The sequence below is a fragment of the Leptidea sinapis genome, chromosome 25 (assembly GCF_905404315.1).
Source record: "Leptidea sinapis chromosome 25, ilLepSina1.1, whole genome shotgun sequence".
NCBI classification, from domain to species: Eukaryota; Metazoa; Arthropoda; class Insecta; order Lepidoptera; family Pieridae; genus Leptidea; species Leptidea sinapis.
In genome coordinates, this window is record NC_066289.1 from 10160184 (window position 1) to 10179532 (window position 19349).

At 35.3% G+C, this 19349-nt stretch overlaps 1 protein-coding gene across 10 annotated transcripts in view; it reads right to left on the reverse strand.

Moving 5' to 3' along the window:
* Nucleotides 1-19349, reverse strand: part of LOC126972172 (transcription factor HNF-4 homolog) — a 105089-nt gene that overhangs the window by 44410 nt on the left and 41330 nt on the right. For 4 of the 10 annotated variants that reach the window (XR_007731062.1, XM_050818782.1, XM_050818779.1 and 1 more), the window contains exon 1: nt 126-552. The exons of 2 other annotated variants lie outside the window; for them this stretch is intronic. Coding sequence is in view for 7 of the 8 variants with exons in the window: in XM_050818782.1 (XP_050674739.1) it covers nt 126-312 (187 nt within the window). In the remaining variant the exon portion in view is untranslated. Of the gene's footprint in view, nt 1-125; nt 553-18125; nt 18317-19349 lie in introns of those variants that run through there. 4 more of the 10 variants (XM_050818783.1, XM_050818781.1, XM_050818787.1 and 1 more) reach the window with 3 other exon arrangements.

The following is a 19349-nucleotide window of genomic DNA, read 5'->3' on the forward strand; positions in this document are numbered from 1 at the left end:
AAGGCATATACATCGCCCAACAAAAGACTTACTACCTCGACTTAACTTATGTATGTACCTAGCATTAATTACCTTCACAGTAATAATTATTCATTTGTCATTAAATCTACCCTTTATGTAAATACCTGTGTAAAACATGGCAGCACTGACTCGCTGAGCGCCATCCGGCGGGCTCCTGTATAAGTTATACGTGGTGAACGGACTCGGAGCACTTTTCTCCCACAACTGCGGCATCATGTACTCATTATTGAGGGTATACTTCGAGGAACACATTTCATGAGACGTGGCCATTTCGTGTTCGAGCACTGGCATCTTCCGATCACCAGAGAAAGTTTCACCGCACTATCGTGTCGCCGCGCGTAACAACAGCACGTAACTGAGTGTACGATTATCTGATACCTTAAGTTGTCGCGATCGCACGTTTGATACTAGGCGTCTGATAACCCGTTTGGTTAACAGGTGATTGTATTTACGTTAAGCACAATTCGCCGCGGATTTCTTGTATCGGCTTAATCTCTCCATCGCTATCTATATGGCCTAAACGACCTTCCTCACCGGTGACTATTGACCGACTACAGCCTGAGTAATATAATAATGTTATTATTGAATGAAAACAATTAGATGACCAAGCAACAGCGGCCACAGTGTCAGCAAATGCAGTTCGTAGTTGTTGAGTCACGTTGTTATCGGTAGTAACGGATGTATTCCAACTTATAGGGAATGGACACTCATTCAGCTCACAGCTGATGCTGCATAAAGCGAAGACCGGATGAGTAATTGATAGGCGCGTGCTCGCTTTGTTCCTTTATCTGTATTTTTCACGATCACACCATATTTTTATCGGTGATATTACTGTTGTTTGTCGTTGAGATTAAAAACATGTATATCGTTATTTATAGCTTAATGATAACGTTTCGTTCGCAGCTCATGTCTACGACAATAACGGTGTTATTACAAAAAATAATTTAAACATAATTTAGACTCTTGTTTTGTTAGACAATAACCTAACTATCACAATGTCAGGGACCTAAGATGGATAATATTATCTTTTTCTATTACAAAACAGTGTTAAGCTTGTGTTTAACTAAAACGTCGTTAAACACAACATAAACTGATTTTGGACAGCTGTCAGCTATCTGTCATAATATAATCTAAATGTTCCTACGAATACGATCTTTCCGTTTCACAAACCTTAGACAAGCTTCGATTCGTGTTTAAATTTAAGCAATGTCTAAAGATTGTTAAAAGCTAAACAACAGAAAGACAGATTCGTAATAGAACTTTTTTAAAACAAGTGTTTAACACTTATTTAACTTTTTTGTAATAACACAGTAATTGATTTATTTAATTAATTATTATGAATCATTATAAAGATCAATGATGTGACTTTTATTTCATTTTTGAAGTGAAACTTTTAATGGGTTTGAAATTTTGATGCGCAACCTATTTGTGTGAAGCTCTTTCGGTTATTATAGTGGGCTCGAGTTCACTGAGTGAGTGTGATTTATCAGATGGAAAATTTACTTCATAAATAACCATAATTATAACATATATTGTTAACTTTATTACTTTACGATTTTAAATTACAATTTAACAGTAATATTTGGTATAACTCGCCTTAATGAAGTATTCAATTCTGTCGTTTGATCTAACTTAAGAACACGCCGTATTTTCAGGATCTTTTGCAGAGTCCTAAACTAGAACTTCGTTGGTAACACTTCTGTAATTCTTTTGGTATTGGTAATGAAGGACTAGAATCCATGGTCACCAAATAAATAAAAAAAAACCTCCTCTATTGCTATGGGTGGTGAGGAGGCATAGCAGATATTAAATCATTTATATGATGAATATGAATGTTTGTTTCCGAGTCATGGATGTTTATATGTGTTTATGTATGTTTAAGTAAGTATATTGTATTAAATATATCGTTGTTATGTACCCATAGACTATATGCCTAGTTCGGGTTGTTGTCAATATTATTATTATTACGTAGATTCCAAATGTAGGTGAATTTTTGCTATCGGATGATTGATTTTATAAAAAAATCCGCTCAGATGTGATTATGACCTTCACATGAAACATTCTATACCATCGGGTTTAATATAAGGTGTAGGTTTAGTTTAGGATTAGTTAGTTTTAGTTTAGGATTTTTAATTAGCATGACGTCATTGTCGTATTGTTTTGGTTGTCGATTTTTATAACATTTTGTTATAATTTATAACGGCATTATAGAATATTCAGTCAAAATTTCAACTAATTATCAAATTTCACCATCGGGAGACAACTTTGATCAGGATGCCTGCTAGATAGATTAAAACAACGGCGTAGGATTCTGCCAAAAGCCTAAATGGGCTCAGCGTATCACCATCAGGTGAAATTTCCTCATCTTGTCAGTTTTTCTCGTACAAAAATTATCTATCTAAACATATACACCGGAGTTCCCGCTAGTTTCTTTTCGGGTACGGCACTATAGACACTGAATAAAATGGGACTTACTGTTGTCCCTTGAGGAACACCAGTTGCACCACAAACACAAGTAGTGACACAACAACGAATACAAATTAGCTATTGTTTAGTACGGCTGTTGGCGAGAATACGAGTCACTGCATCGAGTAAACAGACCGATATCTCGGGGCAGGCCGGGTCAATTCTATCTTTCGTCTCGTGTCCTCACATTACCCCAGATATAAATGGCTTAGTTAATAATGTTATGTCGCGTGGAAAAACTAATTCAATATCAATTATTTTTATTCAAAATAGGATGTGACATCACTTATTGAAAGTCAAAAACTACCACCCATTCCAAAATGAATGCCTAAGGCCCGAGAAGAATGGGCGCAACAAACTCAACGGGCTTTTTTTTTCAAAAATATGTTTTACAATTAAAGTAACATTGTACAATTAAACTTATTATTTAATAGCTTGAGGGCGGTCACTCCATTTCCAATCTGTGGTATCATTAAGAAAGTCATTTATGTTATAGTAACCTTTACCACACAAACGTTTTTTAACAATTCTTTTGAATAACGTTATACTTGTGTTTTGAACATTTTCAGGGATCTTTTTGTAAAAGCATGCGTATCACATTAATAGACAAGACTATAAAAATTTTACATTATCAGTATTGGAGGTTTTTGCAAAATAATAACTGTTGGAAACGAGATATTTTTATGACAATAAGGAACTTGACGAGCAGGACGTTCAGCTGATGGTAATTGATACATCCTGCCCATTACAGTGCAGTGCCACTCGGGATTCTTGAAAAACTCAAAAATTCTGAGCGGCACTACAATTGCTCGTCACCTTGAGACATAAGATGTTAAGTCTCATTTGCCCAGTAATTTCACTAGCTACGGCGCCCTTCAGACCGAAACACAATAATGATTACACATTACTGCTTCAAGGCATCCTGTGCAAAGAAGCCTCCCTCTGGTAAGATATATGAGATGTAATGCCAGATTAAAATGTTATTGTAGCTTTTCAATACTTAACTATAATGAAGCCACGTATCGCTGGTAAAGTATATCCTATTTAGTAGCACTTTTAATTATGGAAAGAAAATTTAAATACTTAACGCCACATGGTCATGTCCCAAGGATACAGACAGTAATGTTACTGCCAATTAATAAACACTTCATAATAAAGATTACAATATTATTATAATGGGTTTTCTGAACTACGAATGTAAACACTTTTATAATGTCCCAGCTTGTTCACGCATTGTTTCTAAATAAATTTAAAAGTTTCATTTAAAATAACTCTGCAAAAAGTCTTACATATTACTAAACTGCTAATTATCTAAACGACGAAGCGGCTTGAGACTTGATTATGATTGCCATAAGCATTAACTTATGTATAATGAAATGAAAAGTTTTCTTAAGTTAGTATTGTTGAATAAAAAAGTAATACTGTTTTGAATTTTACAAAAGTTTGATTTTGTATTTAGGAACATCTCTACTAATATTATGTGTATGTAAGTTTGTTTGTTACGCTATGTGTTTTGGTACAGCGATAGATTAGAGCTTGGGAAAGGACATATACCACAATTTATCCCGGAAAACCCCTTGCTTCCCGCGGCATTGTGAAAAACTGAAATTCACGTCAAAGAGCTATAACTATTTCAATAGTAGGTATAGTTTGCCAAAGCAATCTTCTTCGAAATAAGATTCATATAATATGCCGGAACTGGAATAGATCATGACATAATCTTAATTTTTTTTTATTGTGAAAATAAGGGACGAGACGAGCCGGACGTTCAGCTGATGGTAATTTATACGCCCTGCCCATTACAATGCAGTTCCGCTCAGGATTCTTAAAAGACCCAAAAATTCTGAGCGGCACTACAACTGCCCTCGTCACCTTGAAACATAAGATGTTAAGTCTCATTTGCGCAGTAATTTCACTAGCTACGCCCTTCAGACCGATACACAGTAGGTAATGCTTACACATTACTGCTTCACGGCAGAAATAGGCGCCGTTGTGGTACCCATAATCTAGCCGGCATCATGTGCAAAGGAGCCTCCCACTTGTAAAAAATTCAGGCAATCAATTCCAGACTTTCTTATTATTTTTTAAAACCCTTTATCTACGCGGACGGAGTCGCTGGCATCAGCTAGTTTAATATAAATGTACTTTGGCAAGTGGTGTAAGTTCGAGAGAAGATTTATTTGACAGCCAGGTCCTATAAAACACAATTTCATTAGAAATCCATAAAATCGTAGCCTGTAATACGAGCCATCTGTCTTCTAAACTCTGTACTTGAGGTAGCACCACAGTGTGATCTATTTGCCAGCTCGATGGAATGTTTGGTCAAAGAATGTAAGAAAAGATTTGAGAGTTTGATGCCTGTAAGCTCTATAAAATAAGATAACTAGTTTATAATTTTCATTGTTTGTTTTTTCTTTAGTATAATATCTTTGTAACGCTTTAGATTTAATCTGTAATGTTACATTGTATCTTTGATAAATAAATAAATAAATAAATCTTTACATCCCACTAGTTATCTTGTTCCTCTGACGTCCCATTTAAATATCTACCAATTTATTATAGTGATTCCACGTAGGGTAGGGAAAAATACATCTCGAACCGTGTGCAAATATGCTACCTGAAGCGAAGGCCACGGTGGCAAGTTGGCTCCCTAAAGTAAAATAAAAAAAAATCAATTATGCTTAAATTAAGTGCTTTTCAATCGACACAATAAATATTTCTTTTGAATTAATGAATCTACCATATTATGTTCGGAAAAAGTAGAGCTCGTGACAAGAACATACAAGAAACTCAACGACCACTCTTTTCAATCAAATAGAGTATTTTACAATGGCTGCAATTAGTTTCTAAGGTGCTGCATCCAATATTGTCAAATACTTCATAAAAATTAATAAATAAAAAACTGTTTAAGTATAAGTTATCGTATATTGGATGCATCAATCAATCTTTAAGAGCTTGAATTCATTGTTTGTGTAAGGATGCTTCGTGAACATGATGGTCGTGATTACTGTCATAATTAGTAATCGCATCCAATAAGTACAATGATTTATTAACAATAACAGGTCGACCTGGAACCACAAGCAACACCCAGCATGAGTTGACGCTTGGACTAGCCATCGTCCATTTCTCACATATTTGAGGGAAGGAGACGACCTGGCACTAGCAGTTTGTGAGTGCTGAGACAGACGTGAGAAAACTTAAATACTGACACTGTGAAAGACACTTTTTGAGGAGACATAACGCGCTTCAGGGTATTTTTAACCGACTTCAGAAAAACAGGACGTTCTCAATTCAATTTTATTATGTGTGTTACCTCAGAACTTTCGACTGGGTGAACCGATTTTGATAATTCTTTTATTATTTGAAAGCTTGTGCATCCCGTGTGGTCGAGATCTGACAATTGCATCCCGTGTGGTCGAGATCTGACAATAGCATCCATGAGAAAACCATACAAGTCTTAAATTTGCTATAAATATATGCGCGATATATTTACGAATAACTCAATAACGTGCCAACCGATTTCGATGATTTTTTTGGAAAGGATATGCTTCAAAGAAAGTTCGGTGTTAAGATATAAGATATATTTTGAGAGTGTTTTTGAAGTCGGTTGTTTTTTTAATTGAAGAGCTTAAATAGCAATAAAAGAAGCGATTCAAGCCTTTTCTACAACTAAATAATCCTTGTACACAAAAATCTTAAACAAGAATCCCTTGAAGGGCCATATAAATCGGAATTTTAATAATGTTTATATTATCTATAACAAGGAAATGCGCAAGGCTACATATTTGAAACTATATGTAACCCTTAATTAAGACAAGGTTAACACCAAATACAAAGATCTCGTTCAAGCATTTGTTTGCCGTTATAAATGTTTCAATGGAAATATATCGACTGCGGGCAATAAATCAGCGAATTGAGGGTATTTTTAAAATCACACCGAAACACTGATACATAGGGTCTAACTATACATCATCTTTCCTAAATAATAACAAAGATAAAGTCAAAGTGAAATAAACTTTATTCAATTAGGCTTAAACGCTTTTGAATCGTCACTATAAAAATTTCTTTTAAATTACTGAATTTACTATACGTTGAGCTCGCGAAAAGAACATAATATAAGAAACTCAACGGCCACTCTTTTCAATCAAATAGAATATTTAACAATGGCTGTAGCATAAATTATTTCATGAAAAGTAATAAATAATCAACTGAATAAATATAAATTATCGTATATTGGATGCATCAACCTTTAGAGCTTGAACTCATTGTTTGTGTAAGGATGCTTCGTGAACATGATGGTCGTGATTACTGTCATAATTAGTAATCGCATCCAATAAGTACAATGATTTATTAACAATAACAGGTCGACCTGGCACAACAAGCAACACCCACCACGAGTTGACGTATGGACCAGCCATCGTACACTTCGCACATATTTGAGGGAAGGGGACTACCCGGCACACGACGCCGCCGCAAGCATACCCACGAAACACAATACTTATCCGAGACTTAAAAAACAAAACTACTAATCCGAGAAACATAAATTTAGTGCAATATTATTTTGTTTTTTTAATTATTAGGCCCACTGAGATATATATATATATATAATTATTAGTCTTAGCCTGAAATCTATAAAGTGTTATAAGACTTTACTCAGAATTTACTGAAGTAAAACTTTACTGAGTGTGATAAAACGCGAACTTGACTTTTGCAATAGGCTGTCTTAGCTTAAGGCGACACTAAATGCCAGCGACCTTGAGCGATATGAGTTCACGGCTGCCGGCCCGCCATTTATTCAACAAAGCCAATATTTTCAAAATTCTTGCGTGGAAATAAGTTTATATGCTTACAATCCTCGTTATTCACTACTAATCTGAATAAATGGACCTACACAAAAAGTACAAACTATAAGAATAACTTTTCTGAGAGAAGTACCAACAAATGCGTCACGCCATGCCAAAAACTTGTTTAACTACAAAGAAAAGTGGTAGTTCAAAAGGCTCGGCAGGGTTAACTATAACCAACAGCAAGCATTAGCAACCTACAAATAAGACTTAAGGATATGTGTATCAGGATTAAGTAGTGTTCACAGCATGAAATGCTATACTTTCACCACAAAACTTGTCTAAAAACACCATGTTTGCGTGTTTTCTGCTTACTCTTCGCCTTAAGCTCAGTATATTTTAAGTTGTAAAATGACTATAAAAACGAAATCAAAGATTATGTTAAGCTTACACACAGCTAAGTAAAGTCTGAGCTGTGGCTTCGAGTCCCGTATCGTTCATAAAATTTTATTTGTGTCTTAATCCCAGAAGTAAGGGTTATCACTTTAAAAACATAACAGATTGTTTAACTAGAGTAAGTTTGTGGATGAGTGTGCAATATTTAAGGGACCACAGGAGTATTTATTTATATATTATACTAACGACACTGTCTTTGTATGTCTTTATAGTGTGTACGCCCTATATTTTAAAAGAAGATTCTATTTACGGAATGGGATTAGCATCGAAAACTGGTCCAATATTTATAGCCCTAATGAGCGATTTTTACTACTACTGGGCGGAGCCTAGCTTTTTTTATGAAAATAAGGGACGAGACGAGCAGGACGTTCAGCTGATGGTAATTGATACGCCCTGCCCATTACAATGCAGTGTCGCTCAGGATTAATGAAAAACCCAAAAATTCTAAGCGGCTAAGCGGCATAAGCGACATAAGATGCCAAGTCTCATTTGCCCAGTAATTTTACTAGGTACGTCGCCCTACAGACCGAAACACAGTAATGCTTACATATTACTGTTTCACGGCAGAAATAGGCGCCGTTGTGGTACCCATAATCTAGCCGGCATCTTGTGCAGAGCAGCCTCCCACTGGTAAACAACTCCTTGCTCTCCAATTAGCTGATCTCTAAATCAAGCCGTCGGATTTAAATTGTATAAAATATATTTAAAGTTAACCTTAAAATTAAGTGTATAAAGAAAAAAATCAAAGTAAGTATATATGAATTTGAACAAAATTACCCGCTATTAATTTGAATAAATAATGACGCAGGCAAGAATTTTTATGGTAAGTACATGAATATATACAAATAACCGCACAGGTGTTTTCCTCAAATGCTACCTGTTTGTAAAGTCAAGGACGAGGTCGAAACGTCATTTGTGTGTACGAGTTTATTAACTAATAACATTTATATTTGTATTCAACGTTAAGAATTTGTGGACTGTATTATCGAGGATTTACGGCCGTTCCCAATATAATATCTACAGATAGAGATAAAGTACTACCTTCTACTGTCAGTAATCTGAAGCTGTCCCAATAAACCCGATAAGTTATTCTTATCGCCTTATATTGGGACGCGTGAATTGCAATTTCCATACAAACTTCTATCGCTGGTTAGCTTACACGTCGTCCCATTGACAGACAGCGTTTAAGGATAATGTGAGTTACCGTCGATAAGTTTATTGGGATAGAAAAGTCAACGACAGTTACGATTTTTATCTCAAGTAAGAGATAGACTAAATATTGGAAACGGCCGTTAACAATATGCTATTAGTATCAGACTAGCAATGAATGATTTTTTTGGAAATGTAAACTTGATATAAAAGAGTGGCAATGAGTTTCTCGCTACTTCTTCTCATTAGCTCAACCCTTTACGAAGTAGGGGTAGATTCAATAAGAAAATTTTTTTTTTAACATTCATAAGTGTCATTTCCGTGACCTACAAGAATAGAGTGATTTTGATTTGATTTGAAATGAATTTAAATAAAACACTTTTAAAGGATTAAAACGTGTGTTATTGTAACTGTTTTTTTACATTAGATTTTTACGTAAAAGTTGCATTTTTATTTTTATTTAAGTTAACCCGACCTTTCCAGATCTCGTTTTCAGGGGGAATGCAGATGAAGTGAGTCAAAGATAGTATTTGTCATAGCTGTCATTATGAAGTTTAGCGCTATTTATTGCCTCGGAGGTGGTATTTGCTGTTGACAGATGGTTTTTGGCAAAATTTACTGACAGGGTCCTCTTCTTTTTTGGTATGTGTAGTTGTGGGTTTTAATTTAGAGATTATTGGGTGCCAGGTGTTACATAATTTTAGACCGTCTTCTCTATTGAAATTATGGTGTTTTTTTCGCTTCACGTACCAGTCTTGGGAGAAATCAATTCTCTTTTACCAAAAATTTTGGTTGGTCAAACTGGATGTAGCGGTTAGGACGGTCTGTTATGTGTTCACATACAGCTGACTTAGACGAACGTCTGTGTTTAATATTTGATAGCAATCTAATCAAAATCAAAGAAAATACTAAATGAAATGAAATTTCTTTATTCATGTCGGTGCAATTTGTACGCATATGAAATTCAATTTTGATGCCATCGATTCAAGAGGCCTACCAGGAGGCCTTGTTGTGAGAAGAACCGGCAAGAAACTCAGCAATTTTTATCATCCCTTTACAGTCTTATAAAAATAGAGCAAGACTGTAGTGCCATCTGTTAGTTGGCCCGAAAATGAAAGCCTTGGTCAGCTGTCACTCGCTTTGAAACCTTTCAACTTTTCTTTATTTGTGTCACTGCCCACTGGTCATAAAATGGTGGCTACTTCTAGCGTTTGCGCATGTATGTAGCTCTCGTGTTCCATTTTGCATATTTACACTACTAAATCTATCCTTTATGTTCTATGTTGTGACAAAATTACCCGAAAATGAAAGCCTTGGTCAGCTGTCACTCGCTTTGAAACCTTTCAACTTTTCTTTATTTGTGTCACTGCCCACTGGTCATAAAATGGTGGCTACTTCTAGCGTTTGCGCATGTATGTAGCTCTCGTGTTCCATTTTGCATATTTACACTACTAAATCTATCCTTTATGTTCTATGTTGTGACAAAATTAAGTAACTAACTCTACGCGCAATTTCAACATGGTAAAAAATTGCAATACCATAAAGTAGAGTTAGTTATTTGCGTCACAACATTAAAAAATGAATTTTATAATTTGGAGCTTATATATAGTTTCGGGGCCAATTTCCAGATGGCGCTAGTTTTCAAATAGACAGCTCATAATGCGTAGAGAGGGCTCTCTTTTCCCTATATATTATTATACTCTTTGATAGAGCTGTATACTATATTCCATATTGCCTACTGTTTGTGTGTCTTCTTAGTCGTTCCCTCATTGCTGGAGGCCGTGACTCACATTCAATTGGTCAATGAGCTGTCTCGATCGGTTTCGTTCCTTCGCCTGGTGAAGTGCGGTGTTCATCATTAGGAATCTTCAGATTTTAGGAGATTTGATCCGACCACTTTTTAGAACTACTGCCTCGAGGTCAATTACCCTTTATTTCTTCTACCCGTCACCTTCAAACACTCAAGGTTGTCGGCTACTATTTCCAAATTCTATATACTACTTCCAAATCCGTCGAAAACGGAATACACATTAGCACGTGGCGGGCGAGAATCTAATCAAAGGCACCGTGGGACTCAACACTTCTATTTATTCCGAATATAATATACCTACTATAAGTATAGCCACAACTACAATAGATATACACAATAACATCTATAAATAATATTTAGTAACAGTAAACTAAATATATATTCCGCCAGTCAGCGTGAATTGTTACTCGTTTCGCAGAACATACTACTACATACTGGTTATAAGTGTAATTTCTTATATTATTGTCCTATTGGACTTTGGACTTTGCTTGAATGTACAGTCATCTACAAATGCAATGTAATTTTCAAAGGGCTCCTCGGTACGGCATTTTTTTAAAACAGCACAGATCAGTGGGAGGCTCCGTTGCACAGGATGCCGGCTAGATTATGGGTACCACAATGGCAAGGGCTAGTGAAATTACTGGGCAAATGCGACTTAACATCTTATGTCTCAAGGTGACGAGCGCAATTGTAGCGCCGCTCAGAATTTTTTGGGCTTTTCAAGAATACGGAGCGGCACTGCATTGTAATGGGCAGAGCGTATCAATAACCATCAGTTGAACGTCCTGCTCGTCTCGTCCTGTATTGAAAAAAAAAACCAGAGATCGGATGTCAACTGATGGTTAATGATCATCGACGCCTTTCTTCTAGCACCAAAGGAATCGCAGGAGTTGCCGGCCGTTTAGGTATGTACGCTTTTATAAAGGTACTGATGTCGTATCGACCTGAAAACACCGCACAAAGAAGATCATTCCACAGTGTGATTGTGCGTGTATTGCTGTCATATTTGGTCTGGCGCACCTCAGTATCAGCTCGAACCATTTGACCGCGTGCAAAGCAGAGCTGCTCAAATTGTCGGGACCCCAGCGTTCGGCTAGATCATTTGGCGTTGCGTATCGACGTCGCGTCATGGTGTGTCTTCTACAGCATTTATCAACGGGAGTGTTCCGAAGAACTGTTTCACCTGATAGCTGCCGCTGAATCCCACTTTCGCACGACACGCCACAAATTAGGATATCACCCCCACCACAGCGCGGTTTTCAACAAACTTTCTTTCACGTACAAAAAAGCTTTGGAATGAGCATCCTTCTGCGGTGTTTCCGAGATGACACGACATGAGTACCTTCAAAAAAGCGCGTACACCGTCCATAAAGGCCGCCAACGATCCTGTGAATCCTCTGGTGTTGCAAGAGAATGTGGGTGGCGGTGATCACTTAACATCAGGTAATACGTACGTTCATTTGTCCTCCTATTCTATAACAAAAACATCTAAGAAAGTTATACCGCACTGTAGAAGTAGGTAGCACTATACATCCGATGTTGCCGAATGGTAGGTCAAAGACAACTGTGTGACTGGTTTTTGGCGCGCGAGTCGATTATTCGCACGTATTCAGCGAGCATGCGCGACAACTAGCGCAATCTAGACCTTTCATGCGTAACTAAATACAATTTCAAGTTAGCAGAAGGCCCAATGCATCATAATTTATCCACATAAATGAAACATTAATATTTTAGTGAACTATGCAATGAGCTGCTTCACCAGGTATAAAAATAAATTGGGCATTTAAACTTTCTCTAAAAATCTTAAATCTGATTTTACGCGTACGAATAAAATATAGTTAACAAGAATGTACTTTTAGGAATATTTTGTTGCCGACTGTACCGATCAAAGTCCATTCCCTCTTATACTGCAACAACAACTTGCAGTGAAACAGCATTATGTGCTAATCTCTATAGTAGTGAACGATTTTGACATCATATTTTTCTCAGCTTGCACTAAGTAGCCCCAAATAATAACCAATTCTTAAATGTACTACATACAATAATTAATATATTTACACCTGTAGAATAAAGAGGAATAGTAGGGAAGTTTAACTTAGTTACACCTTTTAAAAATAGAGCAAATGACTATTCTAACGGCTGATATTATTTATTTTAAATCGCAGTTCGCAGGTGTGTTGGATTCATAACACATTAATAAATTAGTTTACACGCTAACACTAACACTACTCGCACTTATTGGGTACCTACTACTATGTACTTGTAGCCGTAAGATCGAGGACCACGCTGATAAGACTTAAAACTATCTTACAACGTTGATATTTGAAATTATTACCTTGACGCTTATTAAGCTAAAAAGCTTCTTATATCTTTCAATGTTTAAGAAGACTTTTACTACGATGAAATAAGGAAAGGAACATATTTAGGTGCCTATAACGGGAATAAAACAATACGCGCGTGTGTGGCGAGTAATTGACAACCGACTATATAAAGGATTCGAGGATCCCGCTCGAACATAGACTATAGACATCTCATTTTTTAAATATATATATAAGAGGGGGCAAATAGGCAAAAGGCTCAATGGCAAGAGGCTTGATGGGAAATGGTGAGACAACCGTCCATGGACATCCGCAATACCAGTTGTCAAGAGATGCGTTGCCGGTTTAAGATTGAAATATGCTTTAATATTGAAGGTCCCTAAGTCGTATCGGGTCGTTAAAAACTGCAGTCGGTAATTGATTCCACAAAGTAGTTGTGCGATGTAAGATTTCCTGTTAAACGCGCGGTTGTAGAATGCCAGATGTCAACATGATGCGGATGGAATATCCCATTTTTATGTAAGTAATGTCGGGTGCTCTCTGATTTGAAAATTTATTAAAGTAGGAGTTACTATGCAGAAATCCATAAACATCCAAATGTTTTAAGTTTTCTTTAGTGTTTATTCCGCCAATATTTGTCTTTAAACAATTCGACACGTGTTTCGCCTCTACACGAGGCATCATCAGGACATGTTGACCCGCCAAACTCTGGCACAAGACTCGTGAGACAAAGATAAATATTGGCGGAATTAACACTAAAGAAAACATTAAACATTTGGACTCTGACTTGACTGCTGGTATCCACACGAACAACTCTCAGCACCGTGATATGTTTAAGAGAACCCACATCTATTTATTAAATTAAATTGCGTTACATGCGACTTAGTTACTAAACAAAATTGTTGTACTAAATAATTATCACATGCACCTCGTAATAAGGCATAGCAATGAACGACAGAGGGGCAGACATTAAAATATATTTTTCATTAATAGAATAGTAACATTTTTCCAAAAGTAACTTTTTCAAAGAGGTTATGAATTTTTTTAATATTTTTTCGGCTTTTAAGTGTTCTGGTAACTTAATCCATCAATTCATCTTAATGCGCAAATGCACGATGCACAGATGTCAGATATTTTATTTTATTTGGGAAGCTTACAGCCACAAACAGAATACAGCAACACAAGCTACTAGATATGGAAAAACAAAAATAATAAGTTTATGAATAAAGTTTATTCTAGCGTCACCATATAATATTTACTAAGGGCACATCTTTTACTTTTTTTGTTACTAACAAATAAATCAATTTCAATATTATCACTATTATACAAAATATTGCATAAATTGGAGCTTCTGAATAATATACGAAGGGAAAGTACCTTAAATATCGTAGATAGAGTATTTGACTGAAAAAAGACTTTATGTTATTTTTAAAAGTTAGTAATTCTGCATTCAAAGATTTTTCTAAAAATTACTTGCCTCGTCTGGGAATCGAACCGACTGAAATATAAAAAAACACCCCTACTTTTATGATATGCAGATATGAGAAAGTAGCCAATTAAGTGGGTATTTTTTTGTAAATTAATTAATTAAATGCTCAAAATGTGATCCCTCCTGTCTAACGCAAATCGCCAATCTTTTAATGAGTCCGCTGCCTTTTGATTTTCTTATCATTTTAAGGTGAATACTCGATATGATATGGCACAATTCTGGTTGTAACTCGCCCACGTTCTCGTATCGCTTTTAAACTAAAAAAAAACTAAGCTATAAAGTATTTTAATTATGAAGTGGGTACTTATTTACGAATAATCAATGCTATCTATCAAATGATATTATCTCTACTTTTCGGACGTCGTCGTCGGCAATAAATAACTTTCTTAAAATTTTACTCAAACATTTTACGTTGCTCCTTTCTTTTAAAATGCTATGTTACTTAAGAAGAGTTATTAGTTTTTAGCCATTCTTTCGATCGGCATCATAAAGTAGGGGTGTTTTTTTTTCTACATTTAAATCGGTTCGAGTCCAAGACGAGGCAAGTAATTTGTAGAAAATCTTTAAATGCAGAATTACTAACTTTTAAAAATAACATAAAGCCTTCTTTCAGTAAAATACCCTATCTACGATATTTAAGGTACTATCCCTTCATGTCCCATAACTTTGGGACATCCTGTATGCCCTTCATTAAACTTTTAATTGGCTCTAAAGTTGTCAAGCACACCTGTTTGGCTGTTTGCACAGTTACAGTCCACAATCAATTCAAAGGTGTTGAGTTGTACTACCTACTATAATCGGGTATCAACTCAACAAGAGCATGCTAGAAGGTTCTGTAATTTAAGAGATTCCTATACATATAATATTGTTCATGTTAGTGCCGCATTGTTTACGGAACTACCTTTATCAATAGTACCTAATCACTAACAAGGTTCATTAAAAGCTATGAATCTGCAAACTGATAAATTAGTCACAGTAGTTAGTTAATTATTATTTACACAACTTGTGATTCGTAATTATTTGTAGTAATGAAAACTTAATGATTAATAGCTTTTGTTAGTAATTGTAACAATACTTTTCTAGAGGAATATAAATATTATAGTTATCGAAATAACATAAAAATTTGTATTTTCTTATGTCAGTTATTATCGGATATGAAAGTGGCAGTGGTGAGTGATAACCCCTGCTCTATTTTTTTGAAGTGGAAAACTTTTTTATGCAGTCGGAGCACTTTACTTTTTTAGTATTGAATCAGTCTAAGCTGTCACAGTTAGCTATGTAACACTTGTTTGTGTAAAGGTAGCTTGAGTCAACTGAGAGAAAGAGAACCTCCAGATCAAAATTTTTTGGAGTAGTTTAAAATTTAAACTGAGAATCGAATTCGGAATCTTTTACTTGAGAGATGCAAAAGAAACAAAGGTCCTCAAATTTATGTTAATTAAGTGTGTCAGAACCAGTGGGAGGCTCCTTTGCACAGGAAGCTGGCTAGATTATGGGTACCACAACAGCGCCTATTTCTGCCGTGAAGCAGTAATGTGTAAACATTACTGTGTAGGTCTGGAGGGCGCCGTAGCTAGTGAAATTACTGGGCAAATGAGACTTAACATCTTATGTCTCAAGGTGACGAGCGCAATTGTGGTGTTGCTCAGAATTTTTGGGTTTTTCAGAATCCTGAGCGGAACTGCATTGTAATGGGTAGGGCGTATCAATTACCATTAGCTGAATGTCCTGCTCATCCCTTATTTTCATAAAGAAAGAAAAAAGGATAAAGGAAATAATTGTAACCACTTTTTTAAATACAAGCACAATAATAATTACAGATAATAATTACCAATCAATTGGCAGTTCTAGTTTTGCAACACACAATTGATACTAATTGTCTTCAAAGAACCTCAACCAGCCACAACCATGAGTACAATTAGTGGATCATACGCCATGCAACCATTTATTACATGTAATGTTATATATCACAATTGTATATTATTAGAATATGCTACAATGTTGCTAAAGTCATAGCTAGACAGCAAGTCAAGGTAGGTGATAATATTATTTAACCATGGCTTAAAACCAGTTTAAATTTAATAGTTAAGATAGCTTTTTATTATTATATTCCAAGTGTAAACATCAACAGAGTGTTTTATTAATCCTTAACTGGCTAATTCCACAAGAGTAGAAATGAGACTTTGAATATGACTCTGTGATGAAGGTAGTTTGAAAAAACTGTTCTAAGTATATAAACAATCATGTCTAGCAGTAGTTGGTTATTTAGTTATACATACTAGTTCTGCCTGCAGTTGTATCAATCATTTCTTAACCATACAATACCTCTTACTAACCCTTAAACTAGTCCCAACACTTGAATCCATATCCACTCAATCATTTTTTTTTAGGAAAAAATTATATTTTTTTAGGAAACCTGTATATGTTTTATATATTCAATGCGATTCAAGTTTTGAAAGAAAAAAGACATAATGAAATGTCTATTTACCTTTAACCCACTTGTACTATGAAAGGTGAATGTGTTAATAGTGATTAATGAATCCTCAACATTCTAATTTGTTAATATTATTATTAGACAATTACCTCACAGGTTACTAATGTATATTTAAAACACATATTCTAGCACCAATGCTTCACATTCAGGAGGGCCCAGTTTATGCCCCGCCACACACCAATAAGTTTTTTTAAATAAGGGGGTGCAAATGGGCAAGAGGCTCATATGATGGGGACTGGTGAGTCAATCACCCTTGAACATCCACAAATTCAGGGTTAAACAGATGTGCTGCCAGCCCTTAAGGTGGGAATATACTCTTTTCTTGAAGGTCCCTATGTCATATCTTCAGTCATCTAAGTCATTCAGGTAAACAGTAGCCGGCATTTGATTCTGCAAAATGGTTGTGTGAGGCAAGAGATTTCTTCGAAGAAAATGTGAGAGACATCAATATGAGTTGTAATTGGGTTTTAATTTTTTTTTGATATAAATGCAACAAAAAAAAAGAATGCTGGGAGAGTTTCTTGCGCCGCTTCTTCTCTCTCAGAGCGCCATTTGTTTCCGAAGCAGTAGTAGTATAAGAAATGACATCAAAAAGAATTCTAAAGGAATCAATTTTGAGAAAATAAATGCCTTTTATGGCACAGTGAATATTAAACATCTCACTGACCCAATATAGTCAGCTGAATCCTGATCACACCTTGAGAATATAAGTCTGAGCTCCTAAGTCTGGATATATGTGTTTGACTGATTTATTTACTAATAAAATAAAGTAGAAAATATAAATGAAAACTTTTAAAAGATTTAGAACAACTACTTTGATAGCAATCTAAAAATAATCTGATATTTTATAGTGGGGCTAGCATGTTAATTAACATTATTACTTAAATTGATATCTAGATATATTAGCTCTATGAAGCCTAGCAAGATCACTTTGCGAAATTGCAGCTTTTAAAATAGCTATAGATTATGTACAATATAAAATTTCCATGTTATAATTATTATTCTACTCTTTCTATTTTAGTACCAGTTATGTAGATAACTGTCGTATTACGAAAACATTGGTAGTAGGTAGACAGTTAATTGACTTGTTTACTTTATGTTCCTATTATGACGTAGCAATCTTACTAAAGTTACTTACCTTCATCGCGTAGTCCCATATTTGTAGTTTGTACACAAAACACTACCTTACACACAACATTAAAAAGGTATGTATTATAACTTTATAGTTTGCAATGTAAAGATGATACGGTAAATTTATTATTAGTATTTAGTACAATATTTACAACAGTTTATTCGTAGCTGGCTGAATAAATTCTCTGATAGCTCGTTTATTAAAATAAAACGTCATTGTCAATTATGTCAATTTGAGAGTGAGCTGTACGAAGTACGATAATCTTAGGTATGCAGCGCCATCTGTTGTCTCAGTGCATTTGGCGTTGCTTAATGTCTGATAGACCGTAGTTGCAGCAGTTCTAGTATACATTATTGGTTTTTATTGCTTCATTTCTAGGCAAGTTCGAGTCTGAATTGCGCAGCGAGGGTTTCATCGCGAAATTACTATAATCAGATGTATTTGATGTATCAGAATGTAATTTTAACCGACAAAGCAACAAAACAGAGAGTATGTGACGCGAGAAGACACTAATGCTATTAATATAAAGTAGGCGCTATAAATGCTTTTATCTCACACTTCAAGTAACTTGTATTTTGTCTACAAAACCGATCATGTAACTTTTTTCATTTACTTGTGATTGAGATAGAGATATAACTATTCATCATTATTCTAGATAAATGAAAAGTACCTACTCTACGTTTTGATTAACATGCGGCTTGCGGAGTGTTAAAATATTTTATTAGGCCGAACGGCTTTAACTCATCGGTTTTTATGAAGTACGGAACCTTACAAACGATATGTACAGTAATTAAATCGCCATACGCTAGAACCACAGCAAAAATGGAGCAAAAACAGTTAGTAGGTAGGTTAGTACTTATAGCAAAAAGATTATGAGCATGGCGCATGGGTATTTTCCGTTTTACATTAGTATGTAGGTACTTATATGTACATGGCACCTACTTTCAACCCTCCTTACAAGGTTAGATTGGTATAAAGAAAAGAAGCATGAGCCATCGAGAAGACCATGTTAAGTTATATTGATCATGACGTGGAGATGGTGGGGTTGAAAATAAAGTGACTGCACAAAATAGAGAGTTTAAAGGGAATTATTGGTAAGGTCTATTTCGGCCTAACGTGGAATATTCACGATCAGACCGGTGATATACTCAAAGTCTAGATTACCAAGTCTAATGTCGATTCAGTCATTTAACAGCTCAAAATATTTTTTATTCGATATATATTAGTATT